Source organism: Perca flavescens, chromosome 11 (assembly GCF_004354835.1).
Source record: "Perca flavescens isolate YP-PL-M2 chromosome 11, PFLA_1.0, whole genome shotgun sequence".
NCBI lineage: Eukaryota > Metazoa > Chordata > Actinopteri > Perciformes > Percidae > Perca > Perca flavescens.
In genome coordinates, this window is record NC_041341.1 from 4,334,733 (window position 1) to 4,356,981 (window position 22,249).

Below are 22,249 nucleotides of genomic sequence, written 5' to 3' on the forward strand. Positions count from 1 at the left end.
AGGCATCATGATGGTGTGGTAGAGTTACACACACAGGTTCTTGGAGCAGACGAAAGAAGCCTGGTTGGTACAAGCCCAGTCGTTCCAGTTATTTGCTGTAGAGAGAGTTTACAACCAATGTAACTGATTACATTTAACTTTTATATTTAAAAGTGCAACATACAACAATTCAGTTTCAATTAAATGTTATTTATAATATCAAATCATACCAGGAGTTACCTCAGGACACTTTACAGATAGAGTAGGTCTAGACCACACTCTATAATTTACAAAGATAAGATGATTTAAATGTTTTTTTTACCTCCAGGCCAGTTCATCGTAAGACAGTTCTCCACTCCCTGGTTGTTAGGCTCCCCCGCATTCCAGCTTTTGTAGATGAACTTGGATCCATCTCTCCACATCCACGTACCCTCCTGGAGGAGAAAGATTGGTTTAAAGTCAAAGTGAAATCAAGAGTTTTTTTTGTAAAACTCATTCTAGCCAAAAGACTTCTTATTTTCTATAACAACTCATAAGATCTAACACATTCTCATGAACAGGTTTGTAAGATATCGTATGAAAACACATGCACAATCACCTAATTTTGTATGAAATCCTATAAAATTAGGCAACCGCCTGCCGGTCACATTAAATTTAGCTGAGAAAATGTGACAGTGAGCTGGATACTGTGCGTCATGCAGCGACGACGTTTAGACACCAAAATGACTAGATTGGAAAAAAAACGTGTTTTGGATTAAAACACTCCAGGGACATGAACACCTGTTTCCTGGGTGAAAGTCTTGTGTTTTCTCCTTAACTTCTTCAGGACATGAACACCTGTTTCCTGGGTGAAAGTCTTGTGTTTTCTCCTAACTTCTTCAGGACAAAATGTGTTTCCTGGGTGTTTGTGTTTTCTCCTTAAATTCTTCAGGACATGAACACCTGTTTCCTGGGTGAAAGTCTTGTGTTTTCTCCTTAACTTCTTCAGGACATGAACACCTGTTTCCTGGGTGAAAGTCTTGTGTTTTCTCCTTAACTTCTTCAGGACATGAACACCTGTTTCCTGGTGATAGTCTTGTGTTTTTTTTTTTCTTAACATTGTTTCAGGACATGAACACCTGTTTCCTGGTGATAGTCTTGTGTTTTTTTCTTAACTTCTTCAGGACATGAACACCTGTTTCCTGGTGATAGTCTTGTGTTTTTTTCTTAACTTCTTCAGGACATGAACTCTTCTCCCCCGGCTTAAAAGCCCTGTGTTCCTCCTCCCTACGAGGGTCTTCACGCTCTCATACAGCAGCAGGCAATGTACTGCTGACAGTAATAAATATGTGGAATACATACAGATTGCAGTGATTTACTTTTGACAGCTATATGTACGAATTGTTCATGAGAACAGGCTGACAGACGAGCGACATCACTTCCTGTGTGATGATAAAACTCTCACCTTCACTGCGTCAGTGCCTCCGATCCAGGAAGTTTTCTGTGTACCGCTCACTTGGATAATGAAGTTTTTGAGGAATGCATGTTCCGCATCTGAGTGGATGGAAGCCAGATTCCCACCAGCAGTCTGGCAGACAATCTAATTGAGACAATATCATCAAACAAAAACATAATCACATTATTAACAGATCTCAGGTCAGTTTAACAGTCACATGCGACATTTTAATACTTTTAATCAGTGGTGTTTAAGAAGTATTCAGATCCTGTACTGCAGTACTAATTAACCACACTGTAAAAATACTCTGTTACAGTAATTCTTCTGCATTGAAAGAATTATGTATGTAAGTATCATCGGTATTAACAGGTGTTCATATCTCTGGAGTGTTTGATCTTTTTTCTATTTATGTGGTATTAGTACTTTTACTGCAGTAAAGTATTAAAGTACACTGGTATTTAGCATACATGTGTTATGATAGATAATAACTGCTGTACCTCTGCATCGATCCAGGTCTTTGTCTGGATGTAGAAAGCGAAACAGCGAGAGCCAAACTGAGTCCAACCAGGAGGGCAGGGAGCTGCACCCTGTATGAACAAATAAGCCAAAAACAATCAGACTAGTTTATATTTATGATTGTTCATTTACGGATTGTTCCTCTGCAGCGCTGTGGAGATAGAGCTGGCAATGCAAGACTACAATCAGAGCAACCCAACGAGTCAGAGATACTGTTCTGACCTGGGCAGGAGATTTTATTTTCTTCACAACACTGTGATCACAAAAATGTCAATTTATTATAAGTTACACAAGACTTTAACAGCCAATGACATTTACAGTTGGGGAGACTGGACTGATTTTCTACTGTTTAGTGTTAATCACCATCTAACTCAGCCAGTTAAGAGCTACATTTAGCTTTAGATGTTATATGAATAGGGTCCCTGGAGCACATTTTTGATCAGCTCACAATTTTCAATGCACATTAAAGAGTGCAACTATTATCAACAAAAATGAAAAGCTGAGACTTATCAGTAGCAGCTTTAACAATGAACAGCAGTGCAGTTGACTTTAATGTGCTGCAAACAGCACAACCAGGAAGTTACATGAGTAATTAGCATCATTATTCGAGCATTTGTATCTATATGTGCAATAACATCTGCTGAACAGGGCCGACATTTACTCAAAAGTGAATATTGTAAACTGTTTATTAAAAATGTTCAAAATAACAGAACATTTATTTTGACTGTAGTTACACACCAAATGTCCATTTTAATTTCAGGACAAAGTCTGTTATTTTACAAATTAATTTCTTAAGAGTGTACTTACATATGCAGTCAACAGTCCGCTGGACAAACAGAGCAACAAAGCTAATGGAAAGACTGATGTCATCTGTGGAAAGAAGTTAAACAAAGTCAACATACATCAGACAAGGAAAGAATGTCAGACAATGAAGGACTGCAACTGATCATTAATGATCCGTTCATCAAATTAAAGTATCCAGCTATTTATAAGTATATTACAAAATGTGGGTATAGTTTAATATTTGATAGATTGATATATTTGAGGACTTAAGGAGACGTGATGTTGCACTATGGCGGGATTGGACACTTGAGGGTCCGGGAGTGGCAATGCGCAATGTGCTCCTGGTGGAGCGGGTGGACGGAGAAGGAGTGGGGGAGGAGGAAGGGGCACAACAGGAGCAGGTGGTGCATTTGGAGGCCCACACTTCATGGCTGCAGCAATCCTCTCCAGACTTGAGGAGATGCAGCTGGGAGGTCGCAGCAACATCGCCACCCGGTCAAGATGAGCATTTATTACTTTGTCGCATCAGCTCCCGCTGGTGTGCGCCAGGCAAATCCGCCATCATAATAGCAATCCGCAATGGAACAAGCGCGTCTGCTCTTAAAGGGAATGTGAGATGACACTCTGATTGGTTTATTGCACGTTACGCCCAAACCACACCTAGATACTTCAGACCAACCCATTTTAGATTTGCGTCGGGTGCAAGACTCATTTATCCCACCGGTATAATAGCAACAGCGCCCGCGATCCGCCCACAAATCTACTTGCGTTTCACGTTTGATACTTGCATTTCAGATCGTTAAAATAGGGCCCATAGTCTCTCCACCTAGTTCTGGGTCTTCCCTGAGGCCTCCTCCCAGCTGGATGTGCCTGGAACACCTCCCTAGGGAGTCGCCCAGGGGGCATCCTTACCAGATGCCCAAACCACCTCAATGAGCTCCAGTCATTACCCAGCCTTCATGACCATAGGTGAGGGTAGAAACTGAAACAGGCTGGTAGATCGAGATCTTTGCCTTCTGGCTCAGAACACACAAACTGTGTATGTAATAGTGCCCCCGCTGAGCTGATTCTCTGGTCAATCTCCCTCTCTGTTTTCCCCTCACTCGGAAACATGACTTGAGGAACTTACACTCCTGCACTAGGGGTAAGGACTCCCTCCCCCCAAAATGTCCTCTCGATACAGACAGGATTAGTTATTATTAAAAGTAATAATAAATGAAATTGTGATAATTAATTGAAACATGATTACCTTTGCTGAGGTGGTGATTGGCTGACACAGAGGAGAAGAACAAGCTGATGACTGTCACTGAAAGAAAATGACACAGATCTGAATATTAAACACTCAATAATAACAAATTAGGTTAAACTTAACCTGATTTACATCATTAATGCATCCACAATCTGTTCTTAATTGTATCTTTACTCAACAGGAATAAACTCTGCAATCTAGCAAAAACAAAATATATCAAACTTTCAAGCAAAACAGTCAGTAATAATGATGACAATACAATGTGAAAACGTCCATTATACTCACGTCAATAATCTTTGTTCTGCCTGGTGTGGTTTGGAGGGAAAAGAGAGTCATAGGCCCTTATATACCTTAGAAAGGGGAGTGGTCTTAACCATGATTGACAGTTCATGCAATGATGCAGGTAGAGACTTGATATAATTATATTTATATAACAGGGTGTGAAAGTCATGGTCAGTGGTGTATGACAGTGTCTTGATGTAATTAACAATGTGTGTTTAACCGGTGGACTTCTGCGTTCTGTGTTTATTTTATTAACCACACTATGACACAGGATCTCTTTATGATGATATCCGTTTATTCTCTCTGGTGACAAACACGAATAAGTAGGACCTCGTTATTAATCAGAACAGCCTGCTCAAGCTTCTCTCCAAAATGGGATTACAAAAAGGGCATCGACAATTGGCTTTAACAATATAAAGCAACACAATATACAGTCAAAACATACCTGGTGACAAACATGAATATCCGACCACAAGTACAAACCTGTGCTACTTACCTGGGAGAAATAATACTTACCTCTGACCACTTCCAACGCTTCTCCACCTTTACCTCTTTAGTGAGAAGAGGAGCATTCCTGGTTCACATGGCAAGATAGGGTTCACAGGCAGAGAACAAGAGGTGGGTCATCATGTTAAGCTGCATGAGTTCGGGAGCTGTACACTTCAAGATCAGTGGGTCTATGGACACGTCCAGCTGCATAAATGCTCACAGGTGCTTCTTCGCTGAGGCCCTGCAAAACAGCTCAGATCTGATGGCGGAACTAACTTTGTTGGAGTTTGCATGGAGCTTGGGATGGACAAAACCTTGTAGAGGTACCTCAGTGAACAGGGTTAAAGTTGGGATTTTAACCCGCACAAAAGTGCTTTGCACATTAATGGCAGAGGTCACAGTTATCATAAATGCACGACCACTCTTACCTGTGTCAGCGGACCTAGACAATCACTACACGCAGAGAAAGTTGCTGCGGTCTGAACCAGCCCGTCTCAGGTCAGCTCAAGCCACCTGATAGTGGCGTCTGTGCCGCCGTTGGTCAAGTCGCAGAGGTTGGTTTTACAACGTAAGAGACGTCACCTGTTTCAACAGCCAATAGAGAAGTCATCTTCTAAAGTCAGCTACAAATTATAGGAATAAAACTATCCATAATCCATTTCATTTCTGTTACAAACTGTTAACTGGTCGAAATGACAGATAGACGTAGGCTCAACATGCGCCAAAAAACATGTACGGTGGAGCGAGCTTGAGAATGACCGAAAATTAGAGAAATAAAACGTGTTTTTTGCTGATTCATCATTAAAAATGTAACTGTAGCAAGCATATCACTATCACTAACGTTATCCTTATTCATATTTAGACGCAACAAATGATTTATCCAGCTACAAAAAAGCCTGGAAGTAGGAAGTTAGAACGGAAGTACAAAGAGTCGTTGCTATGGAGATGATACATTGCCTCATCTCGACGCATTGGTGCTAACCCGCAGTTTTTAGAGCGCTGCAGACCCGTGCGTTGCAAACAGTTGCAAGTTTCAATTTGTCTCGTCACATATCTTTGGTCTGAGACAGTGGTACCCGGTTCCCATGCAGGCCAGTGACCAACATAACCTCATAACTTCTACAGGCTGAGCAATACTTCCATAGAAGACGAGAGATGTAGCACTGTATGATAAGACAGAGCTGTTCACCCTGCCAAGGCCATAGAGAAAACTAAACTCAACACATTTGTTTGTGCTGAGATATTTGGGCACGGTAATATCTTTGGTACTTTGAAGGTTTAGCTAAACTTAACGCCATCCAGTTGGATGTTTAACTACACCTTCAGGAAGACAGGAACTTCAGAGAGTTGGGATGGCACCCACACTGTACTGTGTGATCCTAAATCCTCCTCCATTGAGTGTTCATTAAATGCTCCCAAAAACCTTCACATATGTGAAATGAGTCTTTCCTTAAGAGTATTCACCATAACCAGAGTCAGTATGTAAACACATACAGGGGAACAAGGAACAAAGACAAGAAAACTTTGCTAGGACACAGTCACAGTCTGTGCTTGTACAAAACCAACTCGTCCTCAATGTGAGTTTTGTTTGGCTTGTTTAAACACGCCAACAGGAATATCATATCCGTGTTGGTGTTTTAAACAGATAAAACTCACATGCATCCCTGCTGAACACACGACATGCAGGTTTGAGCGGTTTGCCAACTGAGGGAAGGAAGATGGCCTCTACACACATAGACAATGATTAAAGAAGAACTTTGAGGTTTTTCTCTTTCACACAGGAGACCAGGGTTTGTGTTCTGTTCTTGTCCCGTTTGTTACTGAAATGTACATTTAGCAACCCCACCCACTGTTAAAATACAACAAACTGCTTGTTGAATTTCAAAAAGGAGAGGCAATAATTTCTACCTTTCTTTTATTGAAAAAAATTAACATTGCATTGAATATAAAAGGCAGCACTAAAAAAATGACAGTTACATTTTAAAGCAAAGTTTTCTGCTGATATTTTCTTTCAAATAACTAAAAAGTCTCTGAGTGTCAATGTGATTATGTTGTTAGACCAGTTTCTCTTCCCCCCATCATTGCCAGGGGTTTTGAAAGACTGATCCTCCCCCACATAAAGGCTGCCATCCCTGCTGATCTTGATAAACATCAGTTTGCATATCGGACCAACAGATGAACAGATGATGCAGTTACAACAGCTCTCCACTCAGCACTAACACACCTGGAACATCAGAACACATATGTAAGGATGCTGGTTGTTGACTTTATTTCAACATTTCATACATTACTCCCAAACAAACTGATCCATAAACAGAGCCACTTGGGCTTACAACACACACATGTACAACACGTCTGATTTGGCTTGAACGCACCATAAGTAGGCGTGTGTGCACATTACTCGGTATGGGTCAGTTGATTGATAGACTCATATAGATATGGGCAATAAAAAAAATTACATATAATAAAAAATGTTTTCAAATATACAGAGGAAAACTCATTTAAATACGCAATAATAAAGATCAGTTATATGATGGCATAGTGGCATTAGAATGTGCCCGAGGCCACCAAATGTGGGCTATTACGGCCAAACATATCTGGGGAGGCATGGCCCCTCGATCCCCCCCTACACTAGTTTAATGTTAAAAGGTCTCCACACACACACACACAGACACTTCCAAAAGAACTTGAATCGCTGTTTTGCACAACTCGTTTTGTGCCGCTAACTTATATTAAACACTGTTTTAAAGGTTTTCAAAAACTGGTGTTTTACTATTTAAGATACCTTGTATGAATTTTGCTTTCATTCATATTTTTTCTAGCTGCCTTTGTCTGTGTTCTATTTACTTACTTTGTTCTATTTATAAAATTTTGTATACACACTGATGGAGAGCTTCTGAACAGATTTTCATTGTACAATGACAATAAACATCTATCTATCTCTATTACGATATATTGTGCAGCCGTATAACTCTTTATAACTCTCACAAAAAGAGCTCAAAGAGACATAAACAATCATAAAGAGACACAAAACAGCAGCAAAGAGACACAAAATGACCTCAAACTCAAAATGACAAAAATACAAAGACCGCCATAAAACAATAATCTTGTTTTCGGAGCATCGTCACTTTGTTTCTGTCACAGCATCAGTTCAGTCTGAGGTTTACCTTTAATGTGTTTCTGTGTGTGGAAAATATCAATAAATAATGATGATAAAGTTTTATTGATCATCAGAGGTGAGCAGTGTGACAGAGATGATCCACTGAGATCATAGGCATAGATTTCAGGGTGGATGCAGGGGTATGTCCCCCCCCCCCCAATATTTACAAGACGTGATTTGTCTACCTCAGAAAATATGAAAGAATCCACTCCCCAAAACATGTATGGAAAACAATAACTGTGTCTACTTTGCAGCATTGGGGGTTAAAGAACAAGAAGTGAAAAATAAAGACAGATTTATGTAGACTTAAACTTTGGAGCTTCTGGCTTTAACAAGGTCTCACTCTCTAACAGAGTTGTTGACATGTTCATGAATCCTAAAATAACACATCCTGAAACATGTGTGATGTTTTGAATGTGAAGAATTTTTGAACAATAAAGGAGAATAATAATTTCCATAATTTATACATAAAGACATTTGCAGCATAAATTGTTGCATCAAAATTCACCAGAATGCAGGACAGGAAGTGTTTGACAGACAATATTTTATGAAGGACGATCCCCAGACCCCCAGTTATAATGTGTCCCCCCCATCCATCAATGTGTAAACCAAACCTCCACCCTTGACTGAGAGGCAGAACCATCATCAGATCCAGAGGTTCAGCAGCTGGATCTATAAAACAACATGTCTGCCCTCTGCTGGAGACCCTGAGCTAACACATCACCGTCTGTCTGTTGGCTTTTAAACAGTGTTGGGGAGGAACTAGTTACATGTACCAGAGTTAATAAAGGTAAATGTAATCTACATTTGTTACAGTTACTGGGATAAAAATGTCTGGTTAAATTACAGTTTACTGTGAAAATGTTCATGATTACATTGGGAGTTAGATGTGAATATTATCTGTAAAAAGCTCGGCCATATGTTGAATAATATTAATTTGTTTTTCATGTGCACAATGTCTTCTTTTGCCATTTCCAGCCACAGCTGTTCAGTAAAGTTAGATGCTATTATTCTGATGCTTTGGATTGGTTCTCACCCTTCTGACAGTTAAATCACCTCTCAAGCTGTCTGAGAGTTGCCACTATATGTAGGGTGTGTGTGTGAAAAAAAGCAGTTTTTGATCATGCACATTTTGGATTAGTATCTTAGTATTAGTATTAGTATCTTAGTTATTATGAAGTGTTATTACAGTTGCATTCTCCTCTTGTATCACAGAAAGGTCTGACAAAATATACACTTTTATTTTCTATCTGGACATTTTGGATAAAAAGATCATCACCACTCATGTCTGACAGGTTTACCTTTGGAAGGAGTCAGGCTAGCTGTTTCCAATCTTTATGCTAAGTTAAGCTTGCCTTTTCCCCCTGTTTCCAGTCTTTATGCTAAGCTAACGTCTGCTCAAGGGAACTTTATATTTTGTGTACACACATGATTTCTATAAATCTAAATAATAACTCAGAGATAAATCAGATAAAAGTGAAAGTGAGTCATCTGTCAGCAGAGAGCTGTTTCTGTCTGCTGAACAAACTGAAAGTGAATCAATGATAGAAATTATAGGTGAGCTGGAGAGGCATCATGATGGTGTGGTAGAGTTACACACACAGGTTCTTGGAGCAGACGAAATAAAATTGAGTGCTACAAGTCCTGTCGTTCCAGTTATTTCCTGTAAAGAGATTTTACAACCAATTAATTACATTTAATGTTAAACTTTTATAATTGAGACTGCAACATACGATAAGATGTTTTAAATATATTATTAACCATTGAAGTTCATCTCAAGACAGTTCTCCCCTGTGAAGGCATCGGCGTTGTCAGGCTGCCCCGCGTTGAAGATTTTGTAGTTGAATTTGGATCCATCAGTCCACATCCACGTACCCTCCTGGAGGAGAAAGATCTTTTTAAAGTCAAAGTGAAATCAAGAGTTCTTGTTGTTGTAATACTCATTCAGGCCACAAGAGGATCCTCCTTGTTTTCTGCCGGTCACACGATAGCTAAGGTTAACGTTCTTTATAGTTACATTTATCAGAGAAAAGGTGACTGTTAGCTGGGTACAGATCACCATGAAGTGATGGTCCTTTCAGAGTTACAGTTGAGTTTAGCAGATAAAAAGTGAGCATCATGCAGCGACAACAGTAAAGTTTAGAAAAACCAAAATGATTAAAAGATGGTGGTTTGGATTAAAACTCTTCCAGGACATGCACACTTGTTTCCTGGGTGAAAGTCTTGTGTTTTCTACTTAACTTCTTCCAGTCCTGTGTTTGTAGGAGCCAAACATCTCCCCAACCTCCTCCCTATGAAGATCTTCATAACACTTGCGGTGACGAGAGTGGCAGCCTTTTTTCAGTAGCTACGTCTGTCATGTGTCTTTTTAGTCTTTTATAACTTGCCGGCACATTTTACCTGATCCCGGAAGAACTAAGGCGACAATAACGAGGATGCAGAGCTGGAGCTAAAGTCAAGGCTAGGCTCATGGAGAAGCGATGGAGGTTCAAGCCGTCCATTCCTTTGTGTGTGATGGGAAACGTGAACTCACTGGCTAACAAGACTGATGAGCTAGCTGGTCAAGAACGTGTCATATAGTCATACAGAGAGTGCAGCCTACTATGTTTCACGGAGACATGGCTCACAAGCAACATCCCGGACACTAACGTGGAGGTACCCAGCTTTTCAACTGTGAGGGCGGACAGAGACCCTAAACAAAGTGGCAAAAACAAAGGTGTGGAGCTTGCACTCTTTGTCAACACCAAATGGTGCAACCCAGGACATGTGACGGGAAGGAAACTATCTGCTGCCCAGACATGGAACTGTTAGCGGTGAGTCTCCGGCCGTACTACACACCTAGGGAGCTATTACATGCCATTGTTGTTTGTGTTTACATCCCTCCATGAGCTCTGGCTGAAACTGCATGTGATGTCATCAACTCAACTATCGCGAGGCTTCAGGCTCAGCACCCTGAAGCCTTCATTGTGATTTCAGGGGACTTCAATCATGTTACACTGGACTCAACTCTGTCAACCCTGTCTGCCTATGATCAGTTTGTTAATTGCCCTACATAAAAGAACAGAACAATCAACCTTATGTATGCAAATGTCAGAGATGCATACACTGCCACGGCTGGGGAGATCAGATCACAACCACTACATTCCACTTGTCAGCAGACAACCTACCACCACATGCTCCTTCAGGAAATGATCTCCTGAGGTAGAGGAGGCCCTGAGGGACTGCTTTGAGTCGACAGACTGGAATGTACTGCAGGAATCATATGGTGATGATATTGAGGGGGTCACACACTGCACCACTGACTACCTGAATGTATGTATGGGCAAAGTAGTTCCCACAAGAACTGTACACTGCTTTCCAAATAATAAACCTTGGATCACCAGCGATGTCAAGGACCTCCACAATAAAAAAGAATAGAGGGCTGTTGGGGACCAAGAAGCTGGTTAAACCTGATTTAACCAAAAGGCCTCAGATTGAGCTGACCAGAGAGACAAAGGAATCGTGGCCTGTATGTAAACTCCAAAGCCTGGTTAATTCACACCTCTATGCGAAAGTCCCAGCCAGAAGGGACAAGCCTCACAGCTGGCAGGAAGTCAAAGAACTACAAGATTGTAGTCTTCAAACTTTCAAGAGTTTTGAGTCCTCCTATTGGTTCAGCGGGACCATAAACACAGCATGGAGTCTTGACCTATAAATAAGCCTGATCACCCAAAATCCTGTTGACTTCACTTGCAACTCACGTTGCTGACAGGAAGCACGCAAGCGCTTGTGCTAAACTTCCATTTTCTGGAGAAAGTGGATTTTATTTCGGTGGATCCTTGAAAACGCACCAGTGTTTCCATATCTGCAGTGAGAAGGAAACAACGTTTTTCTTCTCAAAGTCGACTAAACTTGCCCCTTGCTGCCTTTTTGGAGGGAAGTTTCTCCGTGGTGCTGACGAGCACCAGGGACCCGCTCTGTTTGATTTCTGTGGAAATCTCTGGACAGAAACAAACGGACTGAACACACCGTAAGGAGGCTTACGTCTGGGCAGAGATAAGTAGTGTGTTTTATTAATGAGCAAAGGGTTCGCTACCATTGTTGCCATTAATGTGATCTGATTGTAATCATGTACTGGTCCATATGTGATTATTAATCTGTTCTGTGAATGTATCAGTGATCACGATACTGTTGTTGTGTTAAGTAGCTGGGTATAACTGTAATCGCTACCTGCTAAGTCACTCCTTTCACGGAGTTTAGTTACTGTCCGCGAGATAATCGCGGTAAATCAGCTGTTAGCCACTGGAGTGGTTATCGAAAACTAAGATCAGAGTGCCTCTTTCCTTTACTCTTCTTCTCTTTCTTCTTTTACTAACACACACACACACACACACACACACACGACACAGGTTAGCCGCGTAGCTCCCGAGCTAACGCTGTAGTTTAGCCACGTGGAATCGGCTTACGTTCGTACAGAGATAACACAGGAACTAGCTACCATACCGGCTAAGCGTGCGCGTTGCCTAGCAACCCCCCGGCTTGTTCAGCCCCTTCTCATGCACCCAGCACCACTACCGCCCTCTTGAGGCTAAATAGTTTTGTGCAGCTCACAGGTGTAGCCATTTTTGGAGTTGTATTTGTGTTAGAACTACATTTCGACACTGCCCCTCCTTTTTCACTCACTCTCTCACACACACTCACACAGACACAGACGTGTCCATGCTGCTTTGTTTTTTTGTTGAAATTGTATAAAGGTATATAAGTTTATTATTGAAGGATTATTGATTAGCTACTGATAATTGTGACGTTAATAAATCTTATTATACTTAATTAGCAGTTGCTTGTGATTATTTGGGTACTTGTTGTAATAATTGCTGGCTGAACAGGTCCGTGCTCGAAATCCCCCCTTCCTTTATTTCCTTTTTAAAGGATTTGCACAGAAATGAGACTGTTCCACAGTTTGATTATTGGTCCCTGACTTGCAGGGTGGTGCCCCGTTTTGATTGTTTGTCGATTTGATACAGTTATTAAAAACAATATTCATAACTTTATTAATATTGATAAAACATCTTTTGATAATTTACCAATGATCAAATCTGTACCCTATGGGAATCCAACAGGGCGCTTAAAGAGATGGACCAGGCGAAGCTGAGACGCGTACAGGGGGAACTCAAGGTCAAGCTGAAAGAGGCAAAGGAGGAATACAGTAAGAAGGTAAAGCAGAAGCAGCAGGAATAAAGCATGAAGGAGGTCTGGGAGGGCATGAAAACTATCAAAGGCTATAAGAAGAAGAATAACATAGTGGAGGGGGATGTGGTGAGGGCGAACCAGCCCAACCAGTTCTACAACAGGTTTGATTGCCCTGCTTCTGCTGCAATGGCCTGCCAAACTCCCACACCGCACCCCCCACCTACTTCAATCTGTTCACAGGTGGTGGATTTCAGGAGATCTAAGCCACACATGCTACCAGTCTCCATTGAAGGGGTCAATGTGGAGGTTGTCAGCACAATTCTTATTTTTATGCATGTGTGATATGTGTGTATATGTGTTTGTTGTGTTATGGTTCTCTAAGCTACTGGATGCCTAAAATTTCCTTCAGGATGAATAAAGTATCTATCTATCTATCTATCTATCTATCTATCAATCTATCTATCTATCTATCCTCACGCTCTTATAAGAGACCGACATCACTTCCTGCGTGATGATTAAAGTCTCACCTGCACTGAGTCAAATCCTCCGATCCAGGTATTGGTGTCTATACCGGTCTCTTGGTAAATTAAGTCTTTGAGGAATTTATGTTCCTCAGCTGAGTGGATGGAAGCCAGATTCCCACCAGCAGTCTGGCAGAAGGTCTAATGGAGACAATATAACCAAACCAAAACATAATCACATTATTAACAGATCTCAAGGCAGTTTAACACTTAAAGGGAACATTTGTATACTTTTAATCAGTGGTGTGGAAGAAGTATTCAGATAATTTAATTCAGTATAACTACTAATACCACACTGTAAAAATACTATATTACACTAAAAGTAAATGTAGGCTAATTAGTAACTGTATTAATACTTTAATAAGCTACATCTTGATGATACTGACATACTTTCAATGCAGAACCTTTACTCTAAGAAAGTATTTTTACAGTGTGGTATTAGTAATTTTACTGCAGTAAAGTATTACAGTACATTGGTATTAAGCATACGTGTTACGATAGATGTAACTGCTGTACCTCTGCATCGATCCAGGTCTTTGCCTGGATGTAGAAAGCGAAACAGCGAGAGCCAAACTGTCTCCAGGAAGCTGCACCCTGTATGAACAAACATGCCAAAACCAATCAGACTAGTCTATATCGACAGCTGTTCATTTACAGCATAGTTCCTCTGCAGCACTGTGGAGATAGAACAGACAATGCATGACTACATTCACAGCAACCCAACGAGTCAGAGATACTGTTCTGAATAAACTTTCTCTGTATTGCTAAAATCCTGAATATGTCAGGGTTTCCCACAGCGCTTTGCAGCTAAGGCGGCTGCTTAAACAACATACGCTTGCCGCATTAACTACATCGTCAAAAAAAGAAAAGAAAAAAAAGTGATATCCTCTGTGTTACTCTGTCCTGTTTTCTGCCTCATAGGGTTGGGCAATGAACGTCGACACTTTTATGGCACCCACCGGTGGGGCAGTCACCAAGTTTAATGTTGAAGGTTTGTGTCATTATGCAGTTTGCACTAAAAAGTCTTTTGTTTATATTCCTTTGCATTTTAATTAGTTCAATATTAGCCTGTACACAAGTACACAGGTATCGAAATTCGCACCAGATGTTGAACAATGCCCAGCCCTACTCCCTCAGTTGTTAAATGTAGTATACCCCCTCCCTGACAGCAATCCCCACCCTACCAGCGGGAAACCCTGTACGGGCCTACCAGCGCGTAAAAGATTGGCACTTGGTAAGGTGTATTGGCGACGCAAAAGGTCTCCTTTAGCGTCTAGCCCTCTGGAGTTTTACTTTTTGGTGCTCTGGGTCGGGACGTTTAACTGATGCTGGTGCTCAAAAACGGGACGGTTAGGTTTAGGAAAAAATCGTGGGTGGGGTTACAAAATTTCAATTCAATTCAAAACAGGGTGTAGCAGGACGTAGCAGGGTGCGGAGCAGGACAACGGCAACAGCTGCTACCATGATTTACGTCCCACCCTAATCCAAGGATTTCGCTCTCCAGAGCTAAGTTAGTAACAAGCATTTCTGGTACATGGATGCACACAGATGGAAAGAGAGAGGAGAGAGGAGCTCAGTATGTCAAAGGAAGGAAGTCCCCCGACAGTATAAAACTATAATAGCATAATTAAGAGCTGGTGCAAGGCAAACCTGAGCCTTTTTAATTTTTGAATAAGAGTTGGTAGATGAATTTAACAACTATGAAGAGAAGCAGAGAAGAGAAGGGGCGCCGTGTCTGGAACTATACACCCAACCCCGCCGGTCTAGGTGAACGCTGCAACTCCTCACTCCCTAACTATAAGCTTTATCAAAGAGGACCGTTTTAAGTTTACTCTTAAATATGGTGACGGTGTCTGCCCCCGAACCCAGATTGGGAGCTGAAGGCTCTGGCTCCCAGTCTACTTTTAGAGACTCTAGGAAACAGTAGCTCTAAATTCTGGGAGCGCAGTGCTCTAGTGGGACAATAAGGTACTATGAGCTCTTCAATATATGATGGTGCTTGACCATTTAGAGCTTTGTAGGTCAGAAGAAGGCTTTTAAATTCAATCCTGGATTTTACAGGAAGCCAATGCAGAGAAGCTAATACAGAAAAAATTCTTTTCTTAGTTCTTGTCAAAACACGCGCTGCAGCATTCTGGATCAGCTGGAGAGTCTTAAGGAACTTATTTGACCTGCCTGATAGTAAAGAATTACAATAGTCCAGCCTGGAAGTAACAAATGCATGTACTAGTTTTTCAGAGTCGTTTTGAGACAGAATGTGCCTAATTTTGGCCATGTTACGAAGATGAAAAAAAGGCTGTTCTTGAGGTTTGTTTTACCATCCAGAGTAGCTACTGTATATCTTTGTATAATGAGATTTGGAGGTGTTTGGGGCCCAGCATGATAACTTCAGTTTTGTCTGAGTTTAACATCAGAAAAAATTGTAGGTCATCCATGATTTCATTTCTTTAATGCATGCTTGAAGTTTAGCTGACTGGTTTCGTCTGGTTTGATTGATACATATAATTGGGTGCCATCCGCATAACAGTGAAAGTTAATTGAGTGTTTCCTAATAATATTGCCTAGAGGAAGCATATATAAGGAGAATAGAATTGGTCCAAGCACTGAGCCTTGTGGAACGCCATGGCTAACTTTAGCGTGCTTGGAGGATTCATCATTAACATTAACAAATTGAGATAGATCAGAGAAATAGGACTTAAACCAGTTTAGTGCAAATCCTTTAATGCCAACTAAATGTTCCAGTCTCTGTAACAGGATGGTCAATAGTGTTGAATGCAGCACTAAGATCTAGTAAGACAAGTACGGAGACAAGTGCTTTGTCTGAAGCAGTTAGAGGGTCGTTAGTAATTTTCACCAGTGCCGCCTTTGTGCTATGATCAGTGTTGGGAAGGATACTTTCAAAACTTATTCCATTACAGAATACAGAATACATGCCCACAAATGTAATTTGTAACATATTCCGTTACGTTACTCAATCTGAGTAACGTATTCTGAATACCTGGATTACTTCCACATTGAATTGCAATTTATAAGTGTAGGAATGCGGCCATCACATACAGTTTACTAAACAGGCCTATTCTTGTGTGTTCTTCTGTTCCAGCTGGCTGAACAGCACGTGTTCTGACGAGAACTAAGAGAAGAGATCATATTTCTCCTGTATTAGCTTCTCTGCATTGGCTTCCAGTGAAATCTAGGATCAAATTTAAAATCCTCCTCCTGACTTACAAAGCTCTAAATGGTCAAGCACCATCATGCCTAGAAGAGCTCATAGTACCTTATTGTCCCACTAGAGCACTGCGCCCCAGAATGCGGGGCTACTTATGGTTCCTAGAGTCTCTGGAAGTAGACTGGGGGCCAGGGCCTTCAGCTATCAGGCACCAGTATTATGGAACCAGCTCCCAGTCGGGGTTCGAGAGGCAGACACCGTCACCACATTTAAGAGTAAACTGAAAACTCTCCTCTTTGATAAAGCTTATAGTTAGGGAACGAGGAGTTGAAGCGTCCACCTAACCCGGCCCACTGCTTCTCCTCGTAGTCATCAGTTTTATATAAGCTCAAGCTGTCTCATCTCTACTTGTTACTTTTGTATGCATCCTGTCCCAGAAATGCTTGTTACTAATCTAGCTCTGGGGAGTTTGGGGGATGTGCCCTGCTATGACATGAACTTCCACGATAACCTTCGAAGTCACTGTGACTTCTAATGTGACTATTATCACCACTGTTCATCACGCCCCCAACCGGCCCGTCAGACACCGCCTACCAAGAGTCTGGGTCTGCCGAGGTTTCTTCCTAAAAGGGAGCTTTTTCTTGCCACTGTCACAATAGCCACTGCTAATGCTTGCTCTTGAGGGAATTACTGTAATTGTTGGGGTTTTGGAATTTATAGAATGTGGTCTAGACCTACTCTATCTGTAAAGTGTCTCGAGATAACTCTGTTATGATTTGATACTATAAATAAAATTGAATTGAATTGAATTGAATGTGTACCTGAACAAGCAGATAGATTTTTGTATTTGTAGTCCCGAACTGCATACTACAAAATTCTAACCGCAGTCAAACTACCACTAACATGTCAAACGGGCTAGTCAGTCTTTCAACAGCTCTGGAGCTAGTGAATCAGCACGTAGGAGAATGTAAAGTCGCACATCAACCATAAAATAGCATGTTGACCAGTAAAACTACGGCAGGCGACTACCCTTGGCTAATAAAAAAAAAAAAAAAAAAAGAAATGCTTCTTCAGGTTGGAGGTGGAGTAACTTGGACGCTGAAAGGAGGCTGGTTGCTAGCAAGCAGAGGCTGCACGACACAGTTATATTTCGTTCTCCCTTCTCTTTCTATAATGTGAAATGCTGTTTGAATTTCCAAGATAGAAAGGCATTTCTGCCCGGGCTTTGTTGTGCCGGTTCTGACTCCATTGTAACTGATCATGCAAATAGCTAATTTTTTTTTTTTCATATTGGGACTTCTGGGAAATGCACGGAATGGCCTTAATTTATTCAGAGAGTGAATAAACTCGTGAAACAGAGACGTATCGTCATGTAATCCATTGATTTCAACAATGTAACTGTATTCTAAATACCAACTATTTAAATTGTAACTGTAACGCACTGACCATGATGCTTTCTAAATCCTGACTGAAAGTCCTCAAATAAACTATTCCTATGTAGAATATCACATAACTGATTATCGACTACCTTCTCAAGGATCTTGGAGAGAAAGGGAAGGTTAGATAGGTTTATAGTTGGCTAAGACCTCACGATCGAGGTTTTTTTTTTTCAGAAGAGGTTTTATCACAGCTACTTTAAATTACTGCGGTACATAACATGTTAATAAAGACATATTAATCATGTATAGTAATGAAGTGTTAACCATGGGTAATGCTTCTTTAAGTAGCCTCGTTGGGATGGGGTCTAAGAGACAGGTAGATGGCTTAGCTGAAGAGACATTTAACATTAATTGTTGAAGGTCTATAGGATAAAAACAGTCTAAGTATATGTCAGGTCTAGTCGTTCTTTCTAGCGGTCCTGCATTTAAAGCTGAACCGTTAAAAGTTGAGGGCAAGAGGTGATGAAAGTCATCTCCAATTGTTATAATTTTATCATTAAAAAAGCTTATGAAGTCGTCACTACTTAGATCATAGTCTGATCTGGTATTTCTGAGGGCCTTCCTATAGGTTTTCAGACTTCTTATCAATCCAAACGAGATTCTTCCAGTTTGGTGGAATGCCATTTTCTGTCAAGTTTTCGCGAGGTTTTTTTAATTTGCGAGTTTGGGAGTCATACCAAGGTGCTTCTTTTTGAGAGGAGCAACAGAGTCTAAAGTCGTCCGTAGGCAGTTCGTAGCACCATTTACAATTTGGGAGGGAATAAAGTTAACATAACATTGTTATATAAAAGGCACAACATTGAGTTAAATGCTGTTGGAATATTTTCTTTAAATTTTGCTATAGCACTATCAGATAGGCAACTAATGTAGAAGCTTTTATCTAATTTCGTATAGTCAGGTAATAGGTAGGGTTGGGCATCGTTTGGATTTTAACGATTCTGATTCCAATTCCGATTCTTCCTTTCGATTCCGGTTCTTATCGATTCCGATTCTTTGAGGGGTGGAGTTGAAACGGGTCACATGCTTATTCCACAAATAAGAGGAAAGTTTTATTTTGATTCAAAGGTGGGTTGCAATTTGACGGGGCTTTTTCAACGTAAAATAAAGCCAGACTAGAGCACCGCTTACTGGGCTCCAAGGCTGCAACACAACAAGCACCTAGCCGAAACAGAAACCCAAACTTGCGCACGTTAAATTGGAAAGTGATGATCGGATTTGAAACCAAATCCTCCAAACGATTCCAAAACGATTCCAATAAAGAAACGATTCCGATGGAATCGTAATTTTTGAAACGATTCCGATTAGGAATCGGTTCTCGATGCCTAACCCTAGTAATAGGAATTCAAAAGTTATTAAGAAATTGTCTGATAATAAAGGATCCTGCGGAAATACTATTAAATCTTCAATTTCGATGCCATATTCTAGCACAAGTGTTTCACTCATGTGTGTTTGCCTCCCTCAGTACATTGTTAGAAAGGACATAACATTCCCTACATTTTAATGAATAGTTAAAGAGAACTTTGCTTCTGCCTGTCTGTCAGGGTCCTGAATATGTGTCAAATTTGAACATTCAAACTGATTTTTCTCGGTCTGCATTTCACATTAGATAATTGTGTGAGACAATTAACAACGTGCCTGTTATATTTGATGTGTAGTAGTTTAAAATGTTGTGTTGCTTGGTCATGTGTTACATATGTGAAATTTAGTTGGAGGATATCATTAATGCTAGCTAACACAGTGAGCTCTTTACAACACCGTTATCATTAATTATTAACCAGCACTTGGATTAGCGAGCATCAAAAGCATCAGAAATGCATCAAAAATTTTACTAGCATAAACATTTTTGAAAGGATGAAGAAAAAAGCATTAAAAGTGTCAAAACAAGGGTTATTTAATTAAAAACAGATTTCTTCTCAGAAGTTTACTAACTGGGCAACTTTGCATGAGAGAATTTTAAATAACAGAACATGTATTTTTACTTCAGCTACAAAAAAAAGATCTAGCAGCTTATTATCCAGATAAAGTCTGGGTAATGAGCTGCTAGATCTTTTTTTTCTGTTATTTTCGTGATTTATTTCTTAAGAGTGTACTTACATATGCAGTCAACAGTCCGCTGGACAAACAGAGCAACAAAGCAAACAGAAAGACTGATGCCATCTGTGGAAAGAAGTTAAACAAAGTCAACATACATCAGACAAGGAAATAATGTCAGACCATGAATGACTGCAACTGATCATTAATGAGCCATTCATCAAATTAAAGCATCCTGCTAGATATAAGTGTATTACATAATATAAATATGGTTTATATGTGATAGATTGTCTAATAATTTAAATGTCTAATTATTAAATACACCAAGTTTTCTTAAAATAGATAATGTCAATTCGATGAATATAGGATTAGTTATTAAAAATAGATGAAATTGTGATAATTAATTAAAATATAAATACCTTTGCTGAGGTGTTGACTGGCTGAAACCAAGGAGAAGAACAAGCTGATGACTGTCACTGGAAGAAAATGTCTTTATATATCATTGCACCGTTGCATCTGAAATATGTAAACATGAGAACCTGTTTGAATCGCTTGACATATCTTTATGTTAGAATGGAAGAGGAAACACTTACGAAGCTTCTTCCAGTAAGAGGTAAAGCAGATCTTATCTTATAAGAGGTACTGCAGCCAACACAATGTACTTGTATTTTACGTCATTTTCATGCTACTTTATACTTCTACTCCACATCTCGTCATTTGACGCTTAAAGTTAACTTTTACATTAAAAAACGATAATATGAGGTTGTACTAATACTACTAATCTACCAGCGTTGGATCAGAACTATTTGAATAGTAAGGCCCCTGGGAGGACAAAGGACAATGCTCCTGAAGCAGTTGAACAGTAAGGCCCCTTATTGGCCAACGTGTTCAACGTGTTATTAATGTCAGTAACCACTACTGCTGCAACACGTTACTACATTAAATGAGATTTTGGACCTTGTGTCCTTATTGCTGTGAAAGTACTGGATCACGGTACCTGTTAAATGGTATGTGTTTGATACTGTATATTGTATAAAGTTACCTCCTGCTGCAGGGACCACGGTCAGTGGAGTTTATAACTTTCTTCTAAGTCGTTCAAAACGTTAAGATCATCACGGCAACACAACGTTGCAGTGGAGCTCTTAAGTAGACGGAGAGAGTGTCAGGTTTCACAAAATGGCAGACAACAACCCAATAGAACGGCAGTGAGACAGTCACAGTTGCAAGGAAAGTTCAGTTTACTAAACAAGATTCAAGGCAAGGTCAAACTGGGAGATCTGTAACACAGACAAACATCTGACGAGGGGCAGGCAGAATTCAAGGTCCAAAAACAAGCAGGCAAGCAGGGTCAGAACCAGTGTTTGAATTACGTGGGAGCCAGAGGGAGCCGAGCTCCCATAGAGTGAGGACTGGCTCCCATGAAAGCACCAAATTCAAAAATCTGAGGGGGTCTCTCATATCTGAAGGTGTCTGCCATATGTGGCATTGTAATTTAATCTTAATCAACGCTCATTATAAATCCCTGTGCGATCTCTTACCATTAAAGACGTTAAATTAAAATATAGGCTACTACGGATGTAGACCTGAGCCTACCCAACGCTCATGAACGCAGCATGACTGCACTTCACCACCACACCAAATGTGGTGGCGCTGCAGTGCAAATTCAACTCATGTTTAGTAGGCTACATGTTAACTCAAAGATTCGCAGGAAAAATATAAACACTGGAGGCCATTAATCGGCGCGCAAAGTTCTTGAAATCCATTCTGCAGTAAGCATCATATAGCCATGGCAAAAAGAAAACAAGGCAGTTTAATTAATTTTGGTTTTACTAAGAAATTGTGTAGCGATGACGTTAATAGCACGACTAATTCACCTGTTGCAAGCCCTGTTAGCACAACTCCCACTGGGGTGACAACATAAGAAGAAGCTGAAGAAATAATGTATAAATAATGGCCACGGTATAGTTCGAACACTGGTCAGAACAGGCAAAAACAGACTAAGAAATGCTGGAGAGCTTGGCAGTAACACA

At 40.4% G+C, this 22,249-nt stretch overlaps 2 protein-coding genes across 7 annotated transcripts in view; both read right to left on the bottom strand.

Annotated features, from left to right (window-relative positions):
• The window catches only part of LOC114563910 (galactose-specific lectin nattectin-like), a 56,973-nt gene that overhangs the window by 5,860 nt on the left and 28,864 nt on the right, over positions 1 to 22,249 (bottom strand). Inside the window, exons 1-6 of one of the 4 annotated variants that reach the window (XM_028590906.1) lie at positions 3,963 to 5,536; positions 2,738 to 2,800; positions 1,912 to 2,001; positions 1,424 to 1,558; positions 302 to 413; positions 4 to 95 (exon numbers count right to left, since the gene is read on the bottom strand). In XM_028590906.1, the coding sequence (XP_028446707.1) occupies positions 25 to 95; positions 302 to 413; positions 1,424 to 1,558; positions 1,912 to 2,001; positions 2,738 to 2,800 (471 nt within the window). In that variant the 5' untranslated portion in view covers positions 3,963 to 5,536 and the 3' untranslated portion in view covers positions 4 to 24. Of the gene's footprint in view, positions 1 to 3; positions 96 to 301; positions 414 to 1,423; positions 1,559 to 1,911; positions 2,002 to 2,737; positions 2,801 to 3,962; positions 5,537 to 22,249 lie in introns of those variants that run through there. The other 3 variants (XM_028590904.1, XM_028590905.1, XM_028590903.1) reach the window with 3 other exon arrangements.
• On the bottom strand, positions 9,025 to 21,842 carry LOC114563913 (galactose-specific lectin nattectin-like). 3 transcript variants are annotated; one of them, XM_028590911.1, is made up of 7 exons: positions 21,758 to 21,842; positions 20,639 to 20,735; positions 20,283 to 20,345; positions 14,100 to 14,177; positions 13,590 to 13,724; positions 9,655 to 9,772; positions 9,025 to 9,556 (listed from the first exon to the last, which is right to left on the bottom strand). In XM_028590911.1, exons 3-7 carry the CDS (start codon positions 20,343 to 20,345, stop codon positions 9,486 to 9,488), a joined length of 465 nt encoding a protein of 154 aa, XP_028446712.1. In that variant the 5' UTR covers positions 20,639 to 20,735; positions 21,758 to 21,842; the 3' UTR covers positions 9,025 to 9,485. The 3 variants fall into 3 exon arrangements, with proteins under 3 accessions (XP_028446712.1, XP_028446710.1, XP_028446711.1); XM_028590909.1 differs by lacking the exon at positions 21,758 to 21,842 and adding an exon at positions 21,262 to 21,545; XM_028590910.1 differs by lacking the exon at positions 21,758 to 21,842 and having other exon boundaries at positions 20,639 to 20,817.